Genomic DNA, 20,627 nt, shown 5'->3' with positions numbered 1-20,627 from the left:
CAAAAATAATGACAAGGAAAACACTACCAAGTAAAAAAATGACATGAAGTTCAGAGGTATGCAATGCAACTTTGGAAAAAAGAAGGATGAAGAAAGGGAAAAATGCTTCTGATTGCAAGAAAGACATTGGATGCTAAGAGAATTGTTCCAAAATGAAACTGGATGCAAATATTAGAGGACCAAAATGCTATACAAAGTGTGTAAGCACCAAACATAGGGAAATGGGCAGGATTGTAAATGATAAACTGTTTATAAAAGCTATTATAAAATTTAAGGCCAAGTTTCATATCTTGAGATAAAACTTCTTGATTCTGTTTACAATGAAGTTTTTTTTTTAATTCTAATACTTAGTAATGTTTTAAAAATGGCTTAGAAAAACAAGGGCATTTCCCTTTTATTAAATGAGACATTTAAAACTTGTGACTAGGTTTTTATACATATTGTATGTGTTTTCCATTAGGCAAAACCTTTGCTTGTTAGAGATCCACTGCCTTAACATAAGAGATAATGTTCTAAGGAGAATTTTTCCTACTTAGAACATTCCTACCAAATTAAATAATGACCATGGAACTAATTTTAATGGCTAAATATTTAAATCTATTTAATATATTGATAATTAACTAAAACGTTGGCTTTCTTTTAAGATTTACCCCTTTGGAAAACATCTGCTGTCTCCTTATAAAAATAAGTACTTGGCATCCCATAAAAATATAAAATAAGGACTTGGCATCCAAAACATAAATAAGAAGTATATACGCCATTTCCATGAAAGGAAAACAGCCCAGTATAAAGGTCTTTCAAATATGATAACTAAAACTCAGAACTAGGTAGTCTTTCTTGAAGGATAAGGAAAGCCAGACGGCTTCATCAACTAAAAGGGAAAAAGAATACGGCATGGAAGACTACTCTGATGGAGGAGCAGTGTTCTTTCCAGGTACTTCCAACCACTCCTCTTCTATGCAAGTGGAGGTGAACTTTAGATTCACATTCTCACATCAGACATGTGCCAACTTCACTGAGAACACATCACACAGACTCTAAAGATGGTGATAAACCCCACTGGCTACTGACCACCAGGATAGGTAACTCAACATTTCTTACATTGTATTCCTTAAGCCCTTCTGTAATTAGGTTTTTAAAAACATGTTTATGATATTATTTCACTTGGTATAGCCCCGAGTGATGATAATGCTAATCTTGAGGCATTACATTTTTTCCAACTTTTGTGGCTTTGCTGCGATTGTCAGAAAGCCACTGTCCTAACAGGGAAGCTTCTATTAGATGAATTCTTTCTTCTTGTAGCATTTTTGCTATTTTACACAATGATGTAAAACTCATCTTAGTGAACACATACTTAAATCTCTTTGTAAAATCTGGCTTTTTGTTGCACAATTTTCCTTGTGCCTTCAGTTGTCAATCTTCTGGATTGAGGATTAATGAATACCTAGAACTGTAAGAAAATCAATTGTATAATTGACTAAAGCCCTTGGCTCTCTCATCCAAAGACATTTCTATTAGTTCTAATCTAGGATCTATTTGGGGAAAAGAAAAATATCACTTATCACCTTATAAAATGATGGCTGAGCAAAGAGCTCTCTGAGCTATAAAAAAGGCATTGCACACAATTACAGGCTCATACAAATGATAACACAATCCAGAATCGGCTAGTCTTTCTACAGTGAGTTCTTGGGAAACAAATAACCTAAAAGAATGAAAGGCAAAACCAGGTGCTGTTATAATCCTTCAGCCTTGGTGGAAAGACCCTTCTAGGTGCTTCTATGACCTCAACAAGACAAATGCTGGGATTCATATCTCTTATCTCAAACTTGAGCAAGCTCCTTCTGAGAACACACCCACAAGACTGTAAAACTCACCTTCAACTAAACCAGCAACTGAGTACACCAGGCAACTGAATCTGAACCCTTTTGACATTTCTTCTGACTCTTACTCATACAGTTCTTAAATTGTTTTTTAATCAATGTTTTAAAAAAATTTTCTGAGACTTTTAGTGCTTGCCATGGTAAATGATTGAAATAATGCTGCTTCCAACAAAACCACAAACGAGATTACGTCCCCTCACTCATCGTATTCATATTCACAATCTTAGTTACTTAGCTGTGAGACTTCCGGCATGTGTTCACATAAATGTTATGGCACAGCAGTATGAAATCAGATGCAGACCCTGCAGATGGTGGCTGAGAATATTATCTAGGTGTCTACCTCATGGCCTCCCACAACTGTTCTCTTCTCCCAAAGACTCAGCCCCATCTTTAACAGAGCCTAGTAACCAGCCTTCCTAGCACCAAGGGACATAAACACAATGCTGACTTCCACATGAATACAACGATGCTTGACCAAGAAGGAAGTGCACGTAAGTTTACAGAAAAAGAGCCACAGCTACACTGAGGATTCTGTAAGACTGATGACCTAACAGGGTACCAACAAGCCAAAGCAAAGATTTCACCTGAGCGTGGCTTGCTGAACCAATGAGCTCATTGGAATTTCTCACGGGAACATGAGTCACCAATACAGGGATATTTCATGAGAGACACATCAGAGCATTCTCACCTTTAGTTAACCTCCAGCTGCTACATCCTCTAGCATCTCTTAAGACCATAAAGAGCAGGACTGGCTATGCAGGACAAAGAGGTGACAGAAGCATATACTTGTTAGAGTAAACACTTTTGAACTGGGCTGCAATGATGAGTTTAGCAGAATGGGAGGTAAGACAGACATGAAAGGTAAAGCAAGGAACAGGTAGGATGGGCCCTGTTCACGGGTATAAGAACATTAATCCATTTGGTGAGGAAATGCATACAGATGGGGGATGTTTGGCTATTACAACAGCACAGTGTACAGCGGCTATGTTTTCAGTTAAGGGACACTGAACAGATGACTTAGTAAGCAGTTTTATTAAAACTTATAGCATTTAAAGCAGGTTCCATAAGACACTTGTGTAAAGTAGTATGTTCTACTGCACTATCCTGATGAGGCCCGCCTTGAGTCTTCCCACAGGGAACGCAAGCGCATTTCCTCTCTGTCCTGGGTCATGGCAATTCCCCAGGAAGTATCCCGTCTCCTGCTGTTGTTTCGCCATTCCTATTTTTCCTACAGCCGATAATCATCAGGTCTGAAAGATAAAAAAACGTGTGTATTTATTCATGCACCATTATTTCATTTTCTCCTGGCTGAAACAGAAGATTACTTTCCCATTTAAAATGGAAGTATTGTTTACCGAGAACAATATTTCTAAAATGCATCTAAACCCAAGTATCAAAACAGAAGAGGCAACTTCAAAGCACTTTGGAAGTAGACCCCTGATATCTATATACTCAGTAACTGAAAAGTTCAGTTTCTCAGGCTGGTCGGGGGTTCAGTGGGTAGAGGTGCTAGTGTGCAGGCCTGGTGACCTAAGAATGAGCCCTGGATCTCACACCACAGCAAGAGAAAATGGATTCGCACATGTTGGCCTCAGACCTTGGGATGCAAGTGTAATATGCTTTTAAACACAACAAAACCCCTAAAATAACACTTAGAATAGACTTCTTTTTATGGTAACAAGTGTCGCTGATCTGTTCATATCTAGAAGAACAACTGCTTAGAAGGCCCAATGTGAGCAAAGCACAGCACCACAAATCCCCAGGTCTACAGCAGTCAGTGGTGCTCAAACTCTGCACTGTTGCTGTATAAAGGTGAATTTGGTTTACTATAAAGCATCATTAACAAGTGAAGGATTAAAGTGCAAGGCAGTTCAAGATAAAAATGTCCACCAATGTACTTTTCCAAATAACAGTTCTACAGAACTATGCAAAATTTCAAAATTAAATACGTCTAAAATGAACCAATAAAAATTTTCCATTTCAGCAAGAGCACCACAGAGTATATAATCATTGGAGTTGTATAATATGCTGGCAAAACTACAAAAATTATGGCAATAATTACTGAAGGTATTAAAACAATTGTTCACTTGAAAGCTACAATTTCGAGCAAATGAACTGTAAAGAGCAGCCTTGATATTTTCTAATTTCTTCTCATAAGTAAGGAGAGATGCATAACTAAGTGCATACACCACAGTCACACTTGTTCATACAGGCACACACCTAATTTGTATTATCTAGAGCATGTTTCCCCCAAAATTCTGTATTCTTTAGATGTAAAAGACACTAACATGACAAATTTACCCATTAATGAAAGAAGTGAGATGAATAGCCAATATTACCAAAATGGAAAAATGGCTTTACTTTAAAAAGTTACAATTTTTGTTATCAATAGATCTCATCTCTTGTTTAAAAAAAAATGACTAATCAGACAAGTGATGATGGGGCACACTTGGGAGGCAGAGGCAGGTGGATCTCTGTGAGTTTGAGGCCAGCCTGGTCTACAGAGTGAGTTCCAGGACAGGCACAGAGGAACCCTGTCTTGAAAAACAAAGACAAGAAAACCAAACAAACAAGCAAAGAAAGACTAATCAATAACTAGGAAAAAATTCCTTAGTACATGCTGAGAGTAGGCCTAAAAGAACACAACTTCCTTAAGCACTAAAACAATTTAAATCAGTGGTTCTAGCCTTCCTAATATTTAAGCCTTTAATACAATTCCTCATGTGGTGACCCAACCATAAAATCATTTTTATTACAACTTCATAACTACAATTTTGCTACTGTTATTAACAGTAATGTAAATATCTGTGTTTTTCAATGGCCTTAGAAGTGGTCATTAATAATCAAACTTATTAATCACCTACTGGCTTAATGTTTAGGTTGACAATTATTACTATTGTTCAAAAGTTTTAGCCTCCAAGAGAAAGTTTATAAATTTCCCTACTACAAAAGCCAACAAAAATCCCCATACAAGTTTTATTACCAGACACACACACACACACCTCCCCCCTCCAAAGGAGGCCCCTCCCAGTGTATTCACTCCTGGTGTGGTTCAAGGACACCTGCTTCAGCCCTGTCTCTGCAGAATCATTGTCAGATAGACCCTGAATCATGCCTAATGATTACATTCCAAAGTAAGACTATATTCTTGGTTCAGTTATTTTTTGGTGGAATAAAAGTTTATTTTAAATAAGTTCTTCCTTCAAAAGGAGAGAGATTTTCATCCCATACAGGTGAACATTCAAAAATAAATTCTACTTTCAGTGCATTGAATTAAATGCTTTTTGAGATACTTTAATTTTACTTCTAAACTACACAGAATTTATGAAATGCTAACCATCAATGGTATAGGCCAGCGAGGCCGTCACTTGTGGTTACTGAAACTTAAGCTTATTAAAATCCCATCAAATTTAAGCCTCTTCCTTGCCACACACTAACAGTGGTGCAGGGTTCAGTTCTGCAGCTGGCCAGCCAGATGTCTCCGAACCTCTTCCTGATCACATGTGTTTCATGTACTAAAAACTACCTGAACCTGACTTCAGATCTAATATGAAGAGAAAACAACATTTTGAATAATTTATGTCAAATGATTAATATACCTATACATGATAAAGTTTCAGTAAATGCATATTCATTTACTATTTTGGCAATAGAAGTTACCATGTGCTGCATAACTACTTAGGAGAAAAGATCACAACTTTAATGAGCCATAAAGAAAGCCCAATGTCTAATGCATATTCCTGCTACAGGGGACTATGGAGAGAAAGGGCAGGAAAATCCATCCCCACAGTAGTAACTCAAAACCAAACCAAGAAGCTCCAGCTTCCACTGAGAATGTCCTTAAAAGTAATCACAGAAAAGCCCTTTTCTGAGTCTATTTATTCAGTGGAGATACTCAGTTACATTAAGCAGTGTAGCTTTACTGTTTGATATAGTAATATTAAACAGACTTAATTTTCAATGTTAATATATTGCCACACTGTTTTTGTTAAACTCTTTAAAATGTATTATAACTTTAAGTTCATAAGATGTGTTTGGTGACATATTTGGTTAAATTGCACCCATGGGAGATAAAGTTAAGAAATGGCTACAATGATTCTCCTGGTCAGGACTATTAACTTACTTTTGACAGTGATTCTATGAGACTATTAGACATGGAATACCTATATTTGGGAGGTTGTCACAGAAGACAAGTTGATAGGACTTTATAGGACAGATTATTGACTTTTTTAGAATGTGATTTAACAAAGCTGAGTATCAGGCATTCTTTCTATGTATATAGTTTCATATAACGATGCTATATTACCAAGCAAGTGGGTACTAGGTAAATTCAGATGAGGAAATAGGATTGTTTAGGGTACAGAACTAGGTCATATAGAGGCAAATCCAAGCCTAAGTATGGAAGTTGTCTAGGTTAATTTTGAGGGATTTTCAGAAACACTCACTGAGCCCTAAGAACATGTGGCAACTCCACGAGTTGCGGTTTCTTAGATGCACGGACGTTCAGTACTTACACCCACAGGCAGTCAGTAGTCATTGACATGTTTACAGTTTGGGAAAACATGGATGCACAGGGCAATGGGGACACTCTAGTACTACAGCTAGGAGGATGACCTAGGAGCTGGCCACCTTCTGCTCAATTCTAGTCCACTACTTAGGATTATGTGATTTTAGTGGCTAACCCACACCTTTCTCTGCCTGTATTTTCCAACTTATAGAAAATGGGGATCAAACTATACTAACTTATTAGTATGCTCAGAGGATAAGTAGCTGTAATTATATGTAAAGTACTGTAAATTCTTACTTACTATTTTTACTGTTATTAATATAGGGAGACAAATAATAAAAGATATAAATTATTCTGGGTAGTGATATATTTGTAAAAACTGAAAAATGATTGTTTTATTGTTTTCCTAAATTATATTTTTAGAACTTCACTTAAGAAAGCTGATAAAGAAAATTATGCATCTTAATTAATTCACTTGGTAAGAATCTGCTGAGTGCTGATAAAGCATGCCAGGTACTAAGCAAGACCAGGATGTAGTCTTCATGTGAAATCAAATGAGTACAAGACACTAGAATAAGTACGGTAGTGAAAAGGAAAGCCCACACAACAGCCTACAATGGTGAGCCTAAGCCAGTAAGGACTGCAGGAGGCACTGCCTGAGAAGGTGGAGTTAGGCTTCATCTGTATTTCCAAGTCAAAGAAGCCTGGAGACAACTTGTCATTACAGGCATAAGATACAGGAAATTTATATGGAAGAAAGGAAAACTTTTTATTTTATTTTTTTTCTTCTAGGATCAAAACTAAAATTCCAGAGTCAAGGACTTTTCGTTAAGAGACATTCTTGTCTTGTGAAACAATCTAAAAATCCAGACTCACTGCTTTAGGTTAATGACAGTGGATTGATCATTAAAAGTCAGTCACTCTAAATACGGTAACCTCAAGTGAAGTCTCCCTTGCACTTACCTAGCATGGCCACGGGTTTAAAGACCTTTAGGGCCAATATCTCCATTGGAGTTTATTTGTAGTTAATAGCCAGCTGCTGAGTTTCAAAGGAGAAAAGAAACTGTTTACTCCTACCACCTTTAAGGATGTTACTATTTTAAAGGTCTGCTTGAAAGACAGAAGAGTGGAAAGACACAAGGAAAGCATACTTACGGGGCCCACACTCTTGGGAAAGCCTCTATTTCTTCTTGGGTGTACTCATCCAGCCGTTTAGGTACTTTACGTGGCTGAGGAAGCTCTTCCACTAAATTCTTAAGAATATCTTCAGGAATATCCTAAATTAAACGTATTAAGTACTTAGAATTCTTAAAATATATTTCCTATTAATACACAATAAAAAGTATTAAAAACTAGCAAAAGGAATGAGAAAAACACCATAATTTTTAAAATAGTTTGTATAAATTCCTGAAAAGTACAATGTACCAGTGATGTGTAACTGGTCCTTCCCTTCTTTTCTCCCTCCCTTGTTTTGCTACTTGAGACAATGTTTTATCCAAGTTGGCCATAAAACACTCTCGATAGCCCAGGCTGACTCTGAACTTGTGATCACTCTCCCTCAGCCTCCCAAGTGCTGAATCACAGATGTATGCCATCCTGGCAATTCAATTTTGAAAATGTAGTCATTAATTTATTCCCTTCCTGTCTGCTACAAGAAGGAGCTGTCTTGGTTCATGCTCACACTTCCACCCAACTGAGTGATGAGCCAGCTCACTCTACCCTGTTACTTTGCCTTCTCAGAATTTAGTCTGGTTATGCAGACAGTGACCTAGCCTGTACAAATCATAATTTAAAACATTTTTGTTAAGCCATGGGCAATAATTAGCAACAGAGTTATTTATCTGTGATCCACAGAAAGCTTACTGTTTATCACATAAAATGAAACAAAATGACTTTCTCACAGTTGATGAAACTAACACTGAGGATCTCCATTTCATAGGGCACTCATAATAATTCTCATTAAAAAGAAAGCAGAAGCTGGGCAGTGGTGGCCTTTAATCCCAGCATTTGGGAGGCAGAAGCAGGCAGATCTCTGTGAATTCAAGGCCAGCCTGGTCTATAAAGCTACAGAGAAAAACCCTGTCCTGAATACCTCCCCACTCCCTCCCCCTAAAAAAAGGAAAAGAAAAAAGCATCTGACATGCAAACAGAACTTGTAGATCTTCTGATTTTTATTTTAATGATGTCATTTAATGGTTTAACATAAGAATAATTATCACTGTGTATGAGTGTGCACATATAAACATACAATAAATATGCTGGAAGTAGAGAGACAATTATTGAAGATAAACCTATGGCAATTGTTTGAAAGCTGCAAATAAGGCTTCCCTGGGCACTGAGTTAAAGCACTGTTCTCTGAGCTGCTGACTTACCTCGTCTGGAAAAAGATGCAACCTTTGCATCATCGTTCTCCTGTGCAGGTTTTTGGGCAGCATGCCATAAGTAGCTAATTTCACAATCTGAAAAACAGATCCACTGAGGACTTAATAGATGATGAGACTCAGGATGGACTGAAAGCAAATACAATTAGAGATGGAGGTGGAAAAGGACAGCAAAGATTCCTTCATGTGAACACAGTAAAGAAACAGACTGAAGCAAGTTTCACAGGAACACCAGAAAGGAACTTTTACTACCTTCTACATTACTGTTTTCTAGAGGTGCTGTCCTCTTATGGCTGATAGAGAAAAAGAGCAGATGGAAGGGACTAGACATAACCCTTGTATGTGCTAATTTTACACAAGTCATCTTCTAAGTTTACATAAGAACCAGTGGGACCTGAATCCTGTCTCCTCCTCCAACAGGAGACCAGTGAGATTTAAACTCATAAACTAATCTAAGTACAGTTATATTGACAGTAAGACACAAGTTACAGCAATGCCCACAGGCAACATTCACCAACAACTGACTATTTGTATGGTAGTCAGTGTGTTTCATTTTAACAGCATATTCATGATGCTGTGAAGCAAGGGCTATAATCAACCTCACCTAGCAGCATCACCTAGCAGCAGAGACATTGACTGTGGATATAGACTGGCCTAATTTCATCTATCTATCAAATGGCTACAGGCATTCAAAGTAAATGGTATTACCTAGGAACAGAAACACAGTATATGCAATCACACCCAAAATCCATGTCTCTCCATAACTTATTAGGATGTATGCCCTCAGGGGGCATTGCACACACATACATGCAGGTAAAACACTCTTCACCGAAAAATAATGAAATGTTAACAAATTAAGATCTTTCAATAAGGTAACAATGCAAATAGGTTTAAATGAAATATTTTCTATGCCTTCAACGTTTTGTATTGTTTCAATATCTGTTCATCAAAACTAATTAGAACAAAGTAGAAAGATACATGAGCATTGCCCTAATTAAACCCATTTGTTGCATGGCAACTTGAATGTCAAAAATGTTAAAAAAACATTTTTTACAAACCTTATTAAGTGTCAACATTAAAAAGTTGAATTATATTGCCTCCTAGTGTACAGTTAACATACCCAATGAGATAGAAACTAACTTTGAAACTTTTAAACTTATAATTTGTTATAACTGTTATGTGAAAAAGCATCATCCAGCCAGCCCTACTATTTTTCTATACAGGCCATAACAAGTAAGATGAACAAAATACCATGAGCTGTGACAGTGTAAAACCACACTATGAAACAGAACATAAACTAGTTCCTAAGAAGTGGTGTCCGAACATGTATTATACAGACAGTAACATGTAAACCTCTAAATGGTTGCCAGGTCTTACTATAATAGAATATCCGTCTCCTACATTTAAATCATCAAGAAAACTCGAGGGAGTATAAACAAATGGTTTCATCATGACAACTTATCCACCCTCCCTCCAACTTTTTTATGAAAATAAGGAGGAGTATTTCTGGAATAATACCTTGTTCACTTATAAATGCATTTAAGAAAAATGCTAGTAGTCACCAAAGGCAAAGGGCTGTTTTTTGTATGCGTATACTTGAAAGGCCATGTTTATTGATAGCAAGAAGGAAAAATAAGTTGTAAAACAGCAAAAGAAGATTTTGTTTTAGTAGTAGTGGGGCAAACATATGGATTTGAACCTTGTTGAATAATAAACATTACTAACAATGTTTATTATTAATAAACAATATTCATTAAGTATCATTAATACTTATTTTATATATTTAAATAGTGATATTATATATATACACACACACATACACACATACATATATAGTGTTTATTAACTGTTCATCAAAATATGTTGAATATGTTGTAGGGTTAGGGATGTAGTTCAGTGGTAGAATGGTTGCCTAGCAAAAGCTACGCTCTGGGTTTCATTTCTAACAAGCACACCTTTTCAATATTTTCTTAGCCTTTCCAATTCAATATTCTTGTTACTTATCCCTTATTCTTGTTACTTGTCTGGCTATTTGACTTCTGTTGTGTTGTTTTATTTTTTGTTGAGGTGTGTTTTTTTTTTTTTCTTTTTTTTCTTATTTGCTTACAATCCACTGCTCCCCTGCCTTCCTTCAGGGATCTATCTCCTCATCCATGAAGTACTGGGAGGGATAGTGGATATTAGACAGGGTTAGGAAGTTTAAACTATAGAAAATAAGATCTCAGGTAAATGCAAAACAAAAGGAGACTGATACAGCTATATTCTAATTAGGAAAACTACAGAGTTCAAGGTAAGAACCATTACTGGAGATAAGGAACGCTAAACACACTAATGTTATCTATTTGTTCTAAGATTATAATCCCAAACTTAGATTCACCTAACATTAAATCTTCATAATATACAATCCCCCACTGACAGAGCTATATAGAAATGTCTTTCTCCGAATGTATTTACAGCACACTTATAGTATTCTAGATAATGACAGATGTGCCCAAAATAAAGAAGTATCTAAATTCTTTGAGTTGATATTACTAATGATGGTAATTAGGAAATAGAATTGAATGGTAATGAACATGGCATTAATAAAACTTTATGTAATATGGTGAAACAGGTATTGCCCTGAATGGTGCCTTTATTGGAAGGGACATGGTAAATGAATCCGAATGAGTCTTGCCCAGATGACACAAACAATAAGCTTACCGCCACTGGATCCTTCAGGTGAAGTTGTGCAGCTGTTACTTGTCGAAACCCACCAGGGTAGCTGTTAGAAGAAGAAACATGTTAAGCTGACCATCCTTTCATAATAACCAAATGATTCTAACAAATTACATCTTGCTTCTGGAAACTTTATTAAAAATTAATGTACAAACATATATATGTACATACATGCAAGTTATCCTGACCACCACACAAGCATGTGTATTACATGTACATGCATACTCACAAGTATACATGCATGCATACATACATACACATTAAAAATAAATAAATTAAATAAGTATGATATGCTGTTTAAAGCGTATTATTCTTGTGTCTATAACGATTTCACAGATAATGGTGAGGCATTGGTGTTATGTGTGTGTGTGAGGCAGTGTAATAAAAACTGTTATTTGACCCATCTGATTTTACAAAATTCTGAATCAAAGGAGAAAATCTTATTTGTGAAAGTGTAAGACACTGACAACAATACATCGTTATGAGTGCTTATCCTAGCTAAAAGAAACATTTAGCATTACCTAAATTTAAGTTACTTTGAAGAAATACTGAAAACATTTTAGGATGACTGAGTAAGCCAAACATTAGGACTTCAACTTAAACATATTAAATATTTACCAAGAGAGATGAGTCATTTTCAAACTGCTACGACTTATTTGTTTCAAGGAATTTCAGTTTTAAAAGAAGAAACACCGGTCTAGACGTCTATTCCTATAGTCTTTCCCTTCATGGAAAATTACCTTGTGATGTCTATGCTAAAGACTATCCTTCTATTTTTAACACTGGGCTGGCAAATTCTAAAGCACAATACCAGTTATGCTATATTTCAGGACTTTGGACCTTCTCCTAAAGGACCTGGAAAGCTAATGCAAATCCCAAGCAGGGGATGACTCGAGTAATGTGATATGCAATTGATTCTCACAAGGGAAAAGCAACTACATTTCTTCCCTTACTGAAATGCCTTGGAGCAGTAAAGGAATGTGATTGATATGACAGTCACGAGATTCTCATATAAATGAACTCAACATACACCCTCTATGCATCTGTTTGCTGCGCATGAGGGATGCACAGGTTCACAAGACAGCACCCTGTCTTAAAGAGAGTGATGACAAGACTTTTGGCAGTCATGTCAAAACATTTCGGTGAATTTAGACAAGGTAGTTCAACATGAAAAGCAATGAGAAGGCAATGCTCAGCTCATAAATTACTTGTTCAGAAAGGACTTTCTGAGACAGGAAATCAGAAGAATTTCAATGGTAAAGCCAGATTAAATTATATAAAAATGAAGTAACAGTAAAGAATACCATAAAGTTTTTAAGAAACAAAAAATTTAACAATAGACTAATATTCCTACTAGACTAAAAGCACATAAACTGTGGGGATACAACACTTGCAGACAGCATTGGAGGATCAGGAGTTCAATCAAGGCCAGATTCAGCCACATAACAAGCTCAAGGCAGGTCTGGGCTGCATCAAAGTCTGTCTCAGAGAAGCCCAAACAAGTAAGTTATGCCCCTCCCCAGAAAAAATACTCAAAGGTAGAAGATAAGAAACCTCACTATTACTATTAAGCAAGTGAAAATAATCAGATGTGCATAAAAACTGTAGAACCTAACACTACTAAGTCGTTTTTAATGTTGTGTTATGGCACAGTCATCAAAAACCAGGTGCACTTCTGCAATGATAGAATGACTCTGGAAAAGACCTGTAGTGATATATTGTTTATGATCTAATAAAGCTTGCCTGAAGGTCAGAATGCAAAGCGAGCCATAGTGATAGAGGCTGGGTGGCGGCGGCATACACCTTTAATACCAGCACTAGAGAGGAATATAAGACAGGAGCCCAGAGTCTCACGCAGTAGTCAGGCTGTAGTCACACTGAGGACAGGATCACCCAGCCTCGGCAGCAGCAAGAACTCTCTAGGGGCTTAGCTGCTTTGCTTTTCTAATCTTCAGCTTGAATCCCAATGTCTGCCTCTGAGTTTTTATTATCCGTATTACATAATGGCATCCAGCTTAAAGGTATGAATTCATGAAAAAGCCACAAAACCACAGGCCTCCTTGTGCACTGGACCCAAGTGCTCCATGCATATACATGCATGCAGGTAAAAACATACATACACATAAAATAAAAAAATAGTGGAAGATCAACATTTATAAGCATAATTTGGATGACAGTAGAGAGTTAGGTTTAAGTAAATTTCTCCTTTCATTTGAAACTCTGGGTTGACTCAGTATAGGTCGCAAAATCAGGATCTCAAAATAAAATATTGGAGATAAAAATCTAAAATGGAGCGAAAGTAATCTCTTGTTAGTGGATTAACACAACTAAAACATATATAAAAGAAGAGGCATAATTTAACGAGGACATGTGGGAAAAAAACTTATGAGTTTGGGCTGACAGTAAATGTTATGAAGCACAATATTGATATGGCCTTGAAGACAATCTATTTACAGTGAGAGAGGGCCTAGCTGGAAAGAAAGAACCCCAGTGTCCTCGAGAACTCACAGCGCACCCAGTAAGTCATTTGCCAAAGAGAGATGGTGACAGACCAGATGGGAGCTAGGCAGAGCTAGGCAGGAGTGCTCATGCTTTACCCTCCGTGGCAGATTTCCGTGTTCAGACGGGGCTGCGGATAGACGGAGTATAGGCAGGAGAAAGATGGACGCTGTACTGTGTGGTAGTCTGTTTTTGTTCACTAAGCTAAACATGCAATATTAGTAAAATCAGGGTTCTCTTACAAGCCCATGTTTAAAAGCACCACCCTTTTCCTTTGAAACAAGGGCAAAAGTATTATGGAAGACTCACATCTGAACTGTGTTCCTTAGCCATGGCGTTTTCTTACCCAGTATGTGAGGAGTACACTTTCTGCTCCCATTTGTTTCCAGAAAATGCAATGTGTCTTGTGTTTATTATGACAACATGATCTCCACAGTCACCTGGATTTCAAAGGAAGCAAGGCAGAAAGACTTCGTATGAAAACATCAAAGCCTTATAAAACACGGCTTGATCATTTAGTTACACATTCAAAAATAAAAAGCACAGTGCAACATCACAACCCTTGAGCACATTTGCTCCCTTCGATACCATGAAAGCACAGAAAGAGCTGGCGGGCTGCTTGGAAAATCTCAACCCTGGAAGGTAAAAGACATTTTCTAAAGATGACAATGAAGACAACACATGCTTTAGAGGCAAACTATTATTTTTCCTTGCTCCTCCCACTGATAACTCTCCTGCTAAAATGTTTACATTTAAATATTTCTATTAGAGTTACCTTTAAGTGTTCCTTTACAAATAGCAAAGAAAATGAAAACAACATGTACACGAAAGTACAAAGAGCATTTTAACAATAGGCAAATTAGAAACAAATGTGAGACATTACAATTGATTATTATTCTTTTCAATTTTAGAGGACAATAGAACACTATAGCTTTATGCTTTAAGTACTACCACAAGGGGTTTTCCAACCACAATTAACTAGTTAAATCTAGAATGGCACTCTCAGCAATGACTGCAAACATACTGAACAGTGCAGATGACCCGAAAACCAAAATGCATGTATTGTATTGACTTCCTTAGGAAAAAGACCTTTACGTTTGTATCTGCCTAGAAGTGTCAACATGCAAGTTTTCACATAAACCACTGTTCCTAAAGTCACTAACTAATCTGAAATCTTAAATCACTATTCTACTACTTAGAAACAACAAACTTCAAGAGATTTTTGAACCATATTTTTAAAACGTCACTTAAAATAATAAGTATAAATTACTACACTACTATAAACTCCAAAAATCGCATGAAAAGGTTCTAGGCAAAGAATGAATTTGACCACAGAATTTTCAGACAGGTTCGTATTTTAGGATCACAGGTGAAGGAAAGGAGATAAAGTAGTAGTTTGCATTGCCAGTGTAAAAGGGGTGAGAAGCTAAAGGAAATAAAAAGCCTGCTGATGGGCTGGAAGGGAGCGTCTGACGGTATCTGCCCAATGAAATGACAAAAGCTCCTAAAAGTGACAAATGGTGGACAGGGAGCCAGGAGATCAGCTACGGAGGGTGTGAAATGTCCCAGAATGCCCTAGCATGTGGGAAGGAGCCCAGCTTCAGACACTTCCTAGCTATAGCAGCCGGGCCTTTCAGGGTTAGGCTATTTGCTGACACTCACACAGGACTATTGAGTCAGGCTCAGCTGTGATACCTATTGAAGAAAAACACCCAAATCTTTAAAAACTTTAAAAATGTAAAAAACATCTAGAGTCACTTAAAAACTTTACAAACATAAAAAAGAACCCTTTGAGGGTCATTAAATACCACAAATAAGAAAAGCAAAAAGATCTTTTCCATCTAATGCATAGATTATTTTTTCCATAGGAAGTTACGTCAAATCTCTTTATCTTTAAGACACCTTCCAACTACTTCAAAATAAAACGGATTCACAACTAAATGTTTTTAAGTGAACTATACATTAATATAAAAGTAACCACTGGTGGAAAAGACCATAGTCCTGATTAAGTATGATTGATGGCTTTTGTCTAAATTTGTTAATGAAATACAAATATCTTTACTTAAAAATTTAAAAGGTTGTTACTTTGCTTGTGTGAAAGCAAGTACATGTGTGCCACAAAGCTCACAGAGGTCAGCGGACAATGCTCTGAAGGTGTGTTTCTTCTTCCACTTTCTGTGGGTCACAGGGACTGAACGGAGGTTGCCAGTCATGCGTAGCAAGCATTTCACTCACCGAGACACACACTAGCACAATCTTAAACTTTTAAGTAGAAAATATAGTTTCTGTCCATGTATTGAATGTAAATAAATTGGCATTCCTGCATCATTTTTTTAGACTGTCATTTTATATAAGAGGTGGATAGCACAATTTCTTGTTTTCACTTATTATCGCTATTTTATTTTTTTAAAGATTACAGTGGTTTTAATTTGGATCTCCCCTTGTGTCTTGCATTGGATTTCCAAGGACCTGCCATCTGCTCACATACCCTGTTCATTAGGGTGACTTTTTAGTGTTGTTTCTTTACTAATTTCAGTTCTTTGTTAACGGTGTGGTTTTCTCTGGTCTGTAGCTTCTTTTACCCTCTTTTCATGAGCACCACTTTAGCATAGCTTTTTTTTTTCATCTTCAAGGGGCTTTCTTTTTCCTTTTTTTATTAATTTACTTTTTACATTGCAATCCCAGTTCCTTCTCTCTCCTTTCCTCCCACTGGCCCCCACTTTCCCCTCCCAATTTAAGTCAAACGAAGAGCCTAAGGTCTTAGATGTGATGTAGGGTCACGAGGCTAAGGCCTGACTCCTTCAACCAGTGCAGCACTGTTTTTATATACTGCAAGATCTGGTGTAAAAAAATTTAAAATTATTATTCAAAGTAAATAACAGTAAACGTTGGCACTGGTCTTTATGCTTACTTCTAATTTTCTACTGTCAAATTTGGAAAAACGCATGTGAACATGATTTCTGGCATCTGAGCCCATGTGTAGCCAGAGGTCAGTGTTTGACCACAAACACTGGCTGACTGTGAAGACCGTGATTAAACACTATGAGTCCCTGTCATCTACTCCTTGACCTATAAAAATCACATCTCAGAGTTATAGTACTAACCTAGCATGTCTTAGACTCAGGTGCAATCCCCAACAAAACAAAATAATTTCTAAATGGCAAGCCTGTTTGTCCATTTCCTATAACATCTCAAAAGGTTTACCTGACAAATCAAGCAGTTCAAATATTATTGATGTTACATTCTGATACCTTAATGGTCAACTATCTGCTGTTCATTTTCAAAAACAAAAAATGTGCAGAGCAATTATGAATACCTAATGCCTGGTTAACTACTGATTAGAAATAAACTTTTCAAAGACAATGCATTTATCAACCACTGGTGATTTAGAAATTTGATTATAGTGACATCTTGTGGTCATAAGGAGCTTTGCTGACGTAGTTCATGTTCAACTCAGTGAGGCAAGCAGGAATAATCTTTAAAAGGTTAAGTTTCCGATTTCTTAGACAAGCCATTCTCTACTCTTAGGAAAGGATGGCCTAGAGGCAGTCATGATAGCTCTTTCTATGTTCTAGCAGAATGTGCCCTTGTAGCATCTACAGGACACATAAGGAATAACGACTCCCTTTTAAAGAAAGAACTTACTGAGGAGGCTCATACCTGCTGTCCCTGGGGACAGAAATTAGGTGACTATGACTTGTTTTAGTTTACCTCCAATTTCTTATCACTGCTGTTTCTACAAAGACAGTCTCAGTGAAGCTGTTTACTATTTATTGATTCCATTCCCAAGGAACAAACAAAATACATGAACAGGAATAGTGTATGTACTAACAACCACATAGAATCGCCTATGTGAGAAGGCAGAATCCCAGTTTTGGTCCCAAGTACACTATGACATAGCTGAAGGACAATGAGAACGTCACTAACTTCTTCCTTCAGTTTTTCGCATACCTCTGGGTACAACATCTCAAGTCATAGAAATTGTACAAATCTGCAATTCTATCAAGATGCATGGTTTTGGTTTGCCCATTTTTTTTTTAAATCATTAATTTTTGCAGGAAGTACAAATGCTGCTATTTCTTTCAAAATTCAGTTGATCTCATTATTCATAACTTCCTATTTGTAAGTTTCCTTAGCTGTTAGAACTTGAGTTGCCTGACACACACATTGCCAGCTGTGGCTACAGAAAGCAAAGTTCTACTTCTTCTCTATTTGGTGTGGTAGTTTTTGCATCTGTATTTTTTGTTAAGTGCCTTCACTCTTTAAGTATCCCTCAACTCTGGTACTGGAATACTGTGTAATATTGCTGAGCAAAGGCATGCTGTGCAGCACCCTCTGAGAGATAATGTGTATTAAATAAGCTTAGTTCACAAATGAGTTATGTTATAATGTCACATGAGAAGAGCTATGTGTAAGAAGGGAGACCCAACTTATAGTGCAAACCAGGACACTATTAAGAGTGAAAGTAAGGGTGCTGGTGATTTTCTGTTTGGTAACAGTGTAAAATGGGTCTGTCCTGGAAGAACTGATCCTTGTGGTTTTTCTTTCAATAAGTCAAATTCAGTTTAGCACCAGATGAGGACTGAATACAGAATCTTCATATACCACAGAAAGGAACCCTTAAACACAAGTTTCACAGGCTCCTCTTCAGGAGTGTACACTATGGCTGCTAATGATGGGTCTAAGACAATACTTACTCAGCTGATGATACACTGGTTTATGTAGTCCTTGAAGCTTCTTTGATGCTATAGCGGCAAGTTTGCCAGGGGGCTGCATCTTGCCATCTAAGAGATACCACATTCGAGCAAAAGTGGCCCATTGCTTGAAAATAAAGAAAACGAAGAAAATCCTAGTGAGAATGGAAATAATTAAATACACTATCACACGCCATCATATGTATTCTACAATTAATGCCAACAATTACTTTGAAAAACAGACTAGGACTAAAATATATGTGTGTGTGTTGTGTTGTTTTCATTACCAGCTCTAAAATCTTTTCTCATTATTGTATTGAGATAGTAAGTATATCATATACAAAGTTGGGTGGCCAATTGACAACTGAAGATAATTCAAAAACTCAGTTCGAGGAGAGTTAAATATAACTGTGCAATCAGAAAACACAGCTGGAACCCAACATTTCTATGTGTGTGAGATACTGGGCATACTAGGTGAGCACTCCACCACTGAGACACATCATTAGCCTTTGAGTCAGAGTTTGGCTGTGAACTCACTCTGTACCCTGCTAAAGCTTGAACTTACAACCCTCCCACTTCATCCTCCAGAGTCTCTGGTATTGCACACTTGTCTTCAACAGACATCTTTATGTCACCCGAGGAAAAGAAATCACACTCTTCAGTATCTTCAAACTAAGAAAATTATCTATATCCCAGGAACTCTTGACCAGGTGCTTTCATTATGCATATATGCTAGAAAAATACAATTCAGCTTGGGGTTTTATATTAGTTATCCTAAACTTTAAACTAGTTCATGCATATGCAAAGACAAGTTTCCCCCATTCCTATTCAGACTAATACTTAACTACACTTAAAGGAGCTGCACTTCAAGTGTCATTAGGCTAGGAGTCATCTTGGATTAACATACAGAAAACCAATTTTTTTCTCTTCTACCTAAAATCTACTTCAGTTCCAGTTCCTATACCACAGCCTTCCAGTTGCCCAAACCAGAATCTTCAGTAATTCTCGTTTCTTCTTTCACCCACACGCAACCCTTTAACACACCGTGGCCATTTCAGCCCTCCAGTGTTTTAGCCTGACTTGTCTTGCATGGCACACTAGAATACAATTCAAACTGAGTTTCTCCTTTTGTCCTTAACAGATGGCCATCTGTGAACAGTCTATCTCCCATCAGCAGCCTGAGTGCCAGGCCTTTTTTCTGCGTAAGGCTTCTAGGTCAAAGCCCTCATACAGGTCCTCATTCTTTTCTTCCTTTCAAACAGTTTCATGTAGCCCAGGCTACACGATTTCAAGATCGTTCGGTAGCGGAGAAACATGGCCTTCAACTCCGGATCTTTCTTCCTCCACCTCCCAAGAGCTGGAATAACATGCGTGCACCATAATGCCAGGTTTACACGGTGCTGGTGATGGAGCCCAGGGCTTCCTGCATGCTAGACACAAACTGTGCTAAATCAGACACAGCTCCATCCTCTCCCTTTCCAGGCTAGTCTCCATTGTACGAAACAAAAACAAACACCTTTCAGTGGTTTTCACTGTTCCGTGTCATTCAACTTAGTAGCTCACAGAGGATACGAAATGGGCAGCATGAAGACAGAAAGCAGCACCCAACCCCCTGGCATGTGACTCCCTGTGGCGCTTCTTGGCCACGGGTGTCAGCTCTCCCGAAGCCTCAGCTTCTGTACTAAATCCCCGTGAACCACCGCTCTTCATTTTTGCGAGCGTAAGGAGCACACCACCACGCCAGAAGTGCGCGAGCTCACCTGGGGCGCCCTGGAGAAGCTGGACATGCTTCCCGACTTCCGGCGTCCTTTAGTTTCTACACCCCCAGTCGGAGCACCAGCACCATCGATCCGGCCGGAAACACAGACGGCAGAGGACGAGGGTTCCTACCGCCGGCGAGCGCTCGTCTGCTTCTCCACCGCGCTCCTCCGGTCCCGCATCTCCAGCAGCC

The 20,627-nt window shown here is 37.7% G+C and overlaps 1 protein-coding gene across 1 annotated transcript; it reads right to left on the bottom strand.

Moving 5' to 3' along the window:
• Positions 1-2,893: 2,893 nt before the first annotated feature.
• On the bottom strand, positions 2,894-20,600 carry Mrpl13 (mitochondrial ribosomal protein L13). Its single transcript, XM_051202504.1, has 7 exons — positions 20,437-20,600; positions 18,680-18,803; positions 14,329-14,422; positions 11,469-11,529; positions 8,760-8,846; positions 7,543-7,664; positions 2,894-3,130 (listed from the first exon to the last, which is right to left on the bottom strand). Exons 1-7 carry the CDS (start codon positions 20,461-20,463, stop codon positions 3,109-3,111), a joined length of 537 nt encoding a protein of 178 aa, XP_051058461.1. The 5' UTR covers positions 20,464-20,600; the 3' UTR covers positions 2,894-3,108.
• Between the last annotated feature and the right edge of the window lie 27 nt (positions 20,601-20,627).

Source organism: Phodopus roborovskii, unplaced genomic scaffold, assembly GCF_943737965.1.
Source record: "Phodopus roborovskii unplaced genomic scaffold, PHOROB, whole genome shotgun sequence".
NCBI classification, from domain to species: domain Eukaryota; kingdom Metazoa; phylum Chordata; class Mammalia; order Rodentia; family Cricetidae; genus Phodopus; species Phodopus roborovskii.
Note: the sequence above shows the minus strand (reverse complement) of the source record. Positions and strands in the feature narration are given on the sequence as shown.

What these genes read in the sequence shown, in the direction of transcription:
- Mrpl13 (XM_051202504.1), bottom strand. Translation starts at nt 20,463, where the DNA reads ATGTCCAGCTTCTCCAGGGCGCCCCAG. An exon ending in ACCTGAAGGATCCAGTGGCG is followed by an intron (nt 8,847 to 11,468) that starts GTAAGCTTATTG and finishes TCTGTTTTTCAG; the next exon opens with ATTGTGAAATTAGCTACTTA. An exon ending in TTCCCAAGAGTGTGGGCCCC is followed by an intron (nt 3,131 to 7,542) that starts GTAAGTATGCTT and finishes TTTATCTTTCAG; the next exon opens with ACCTGATGATTATCGGCTGT.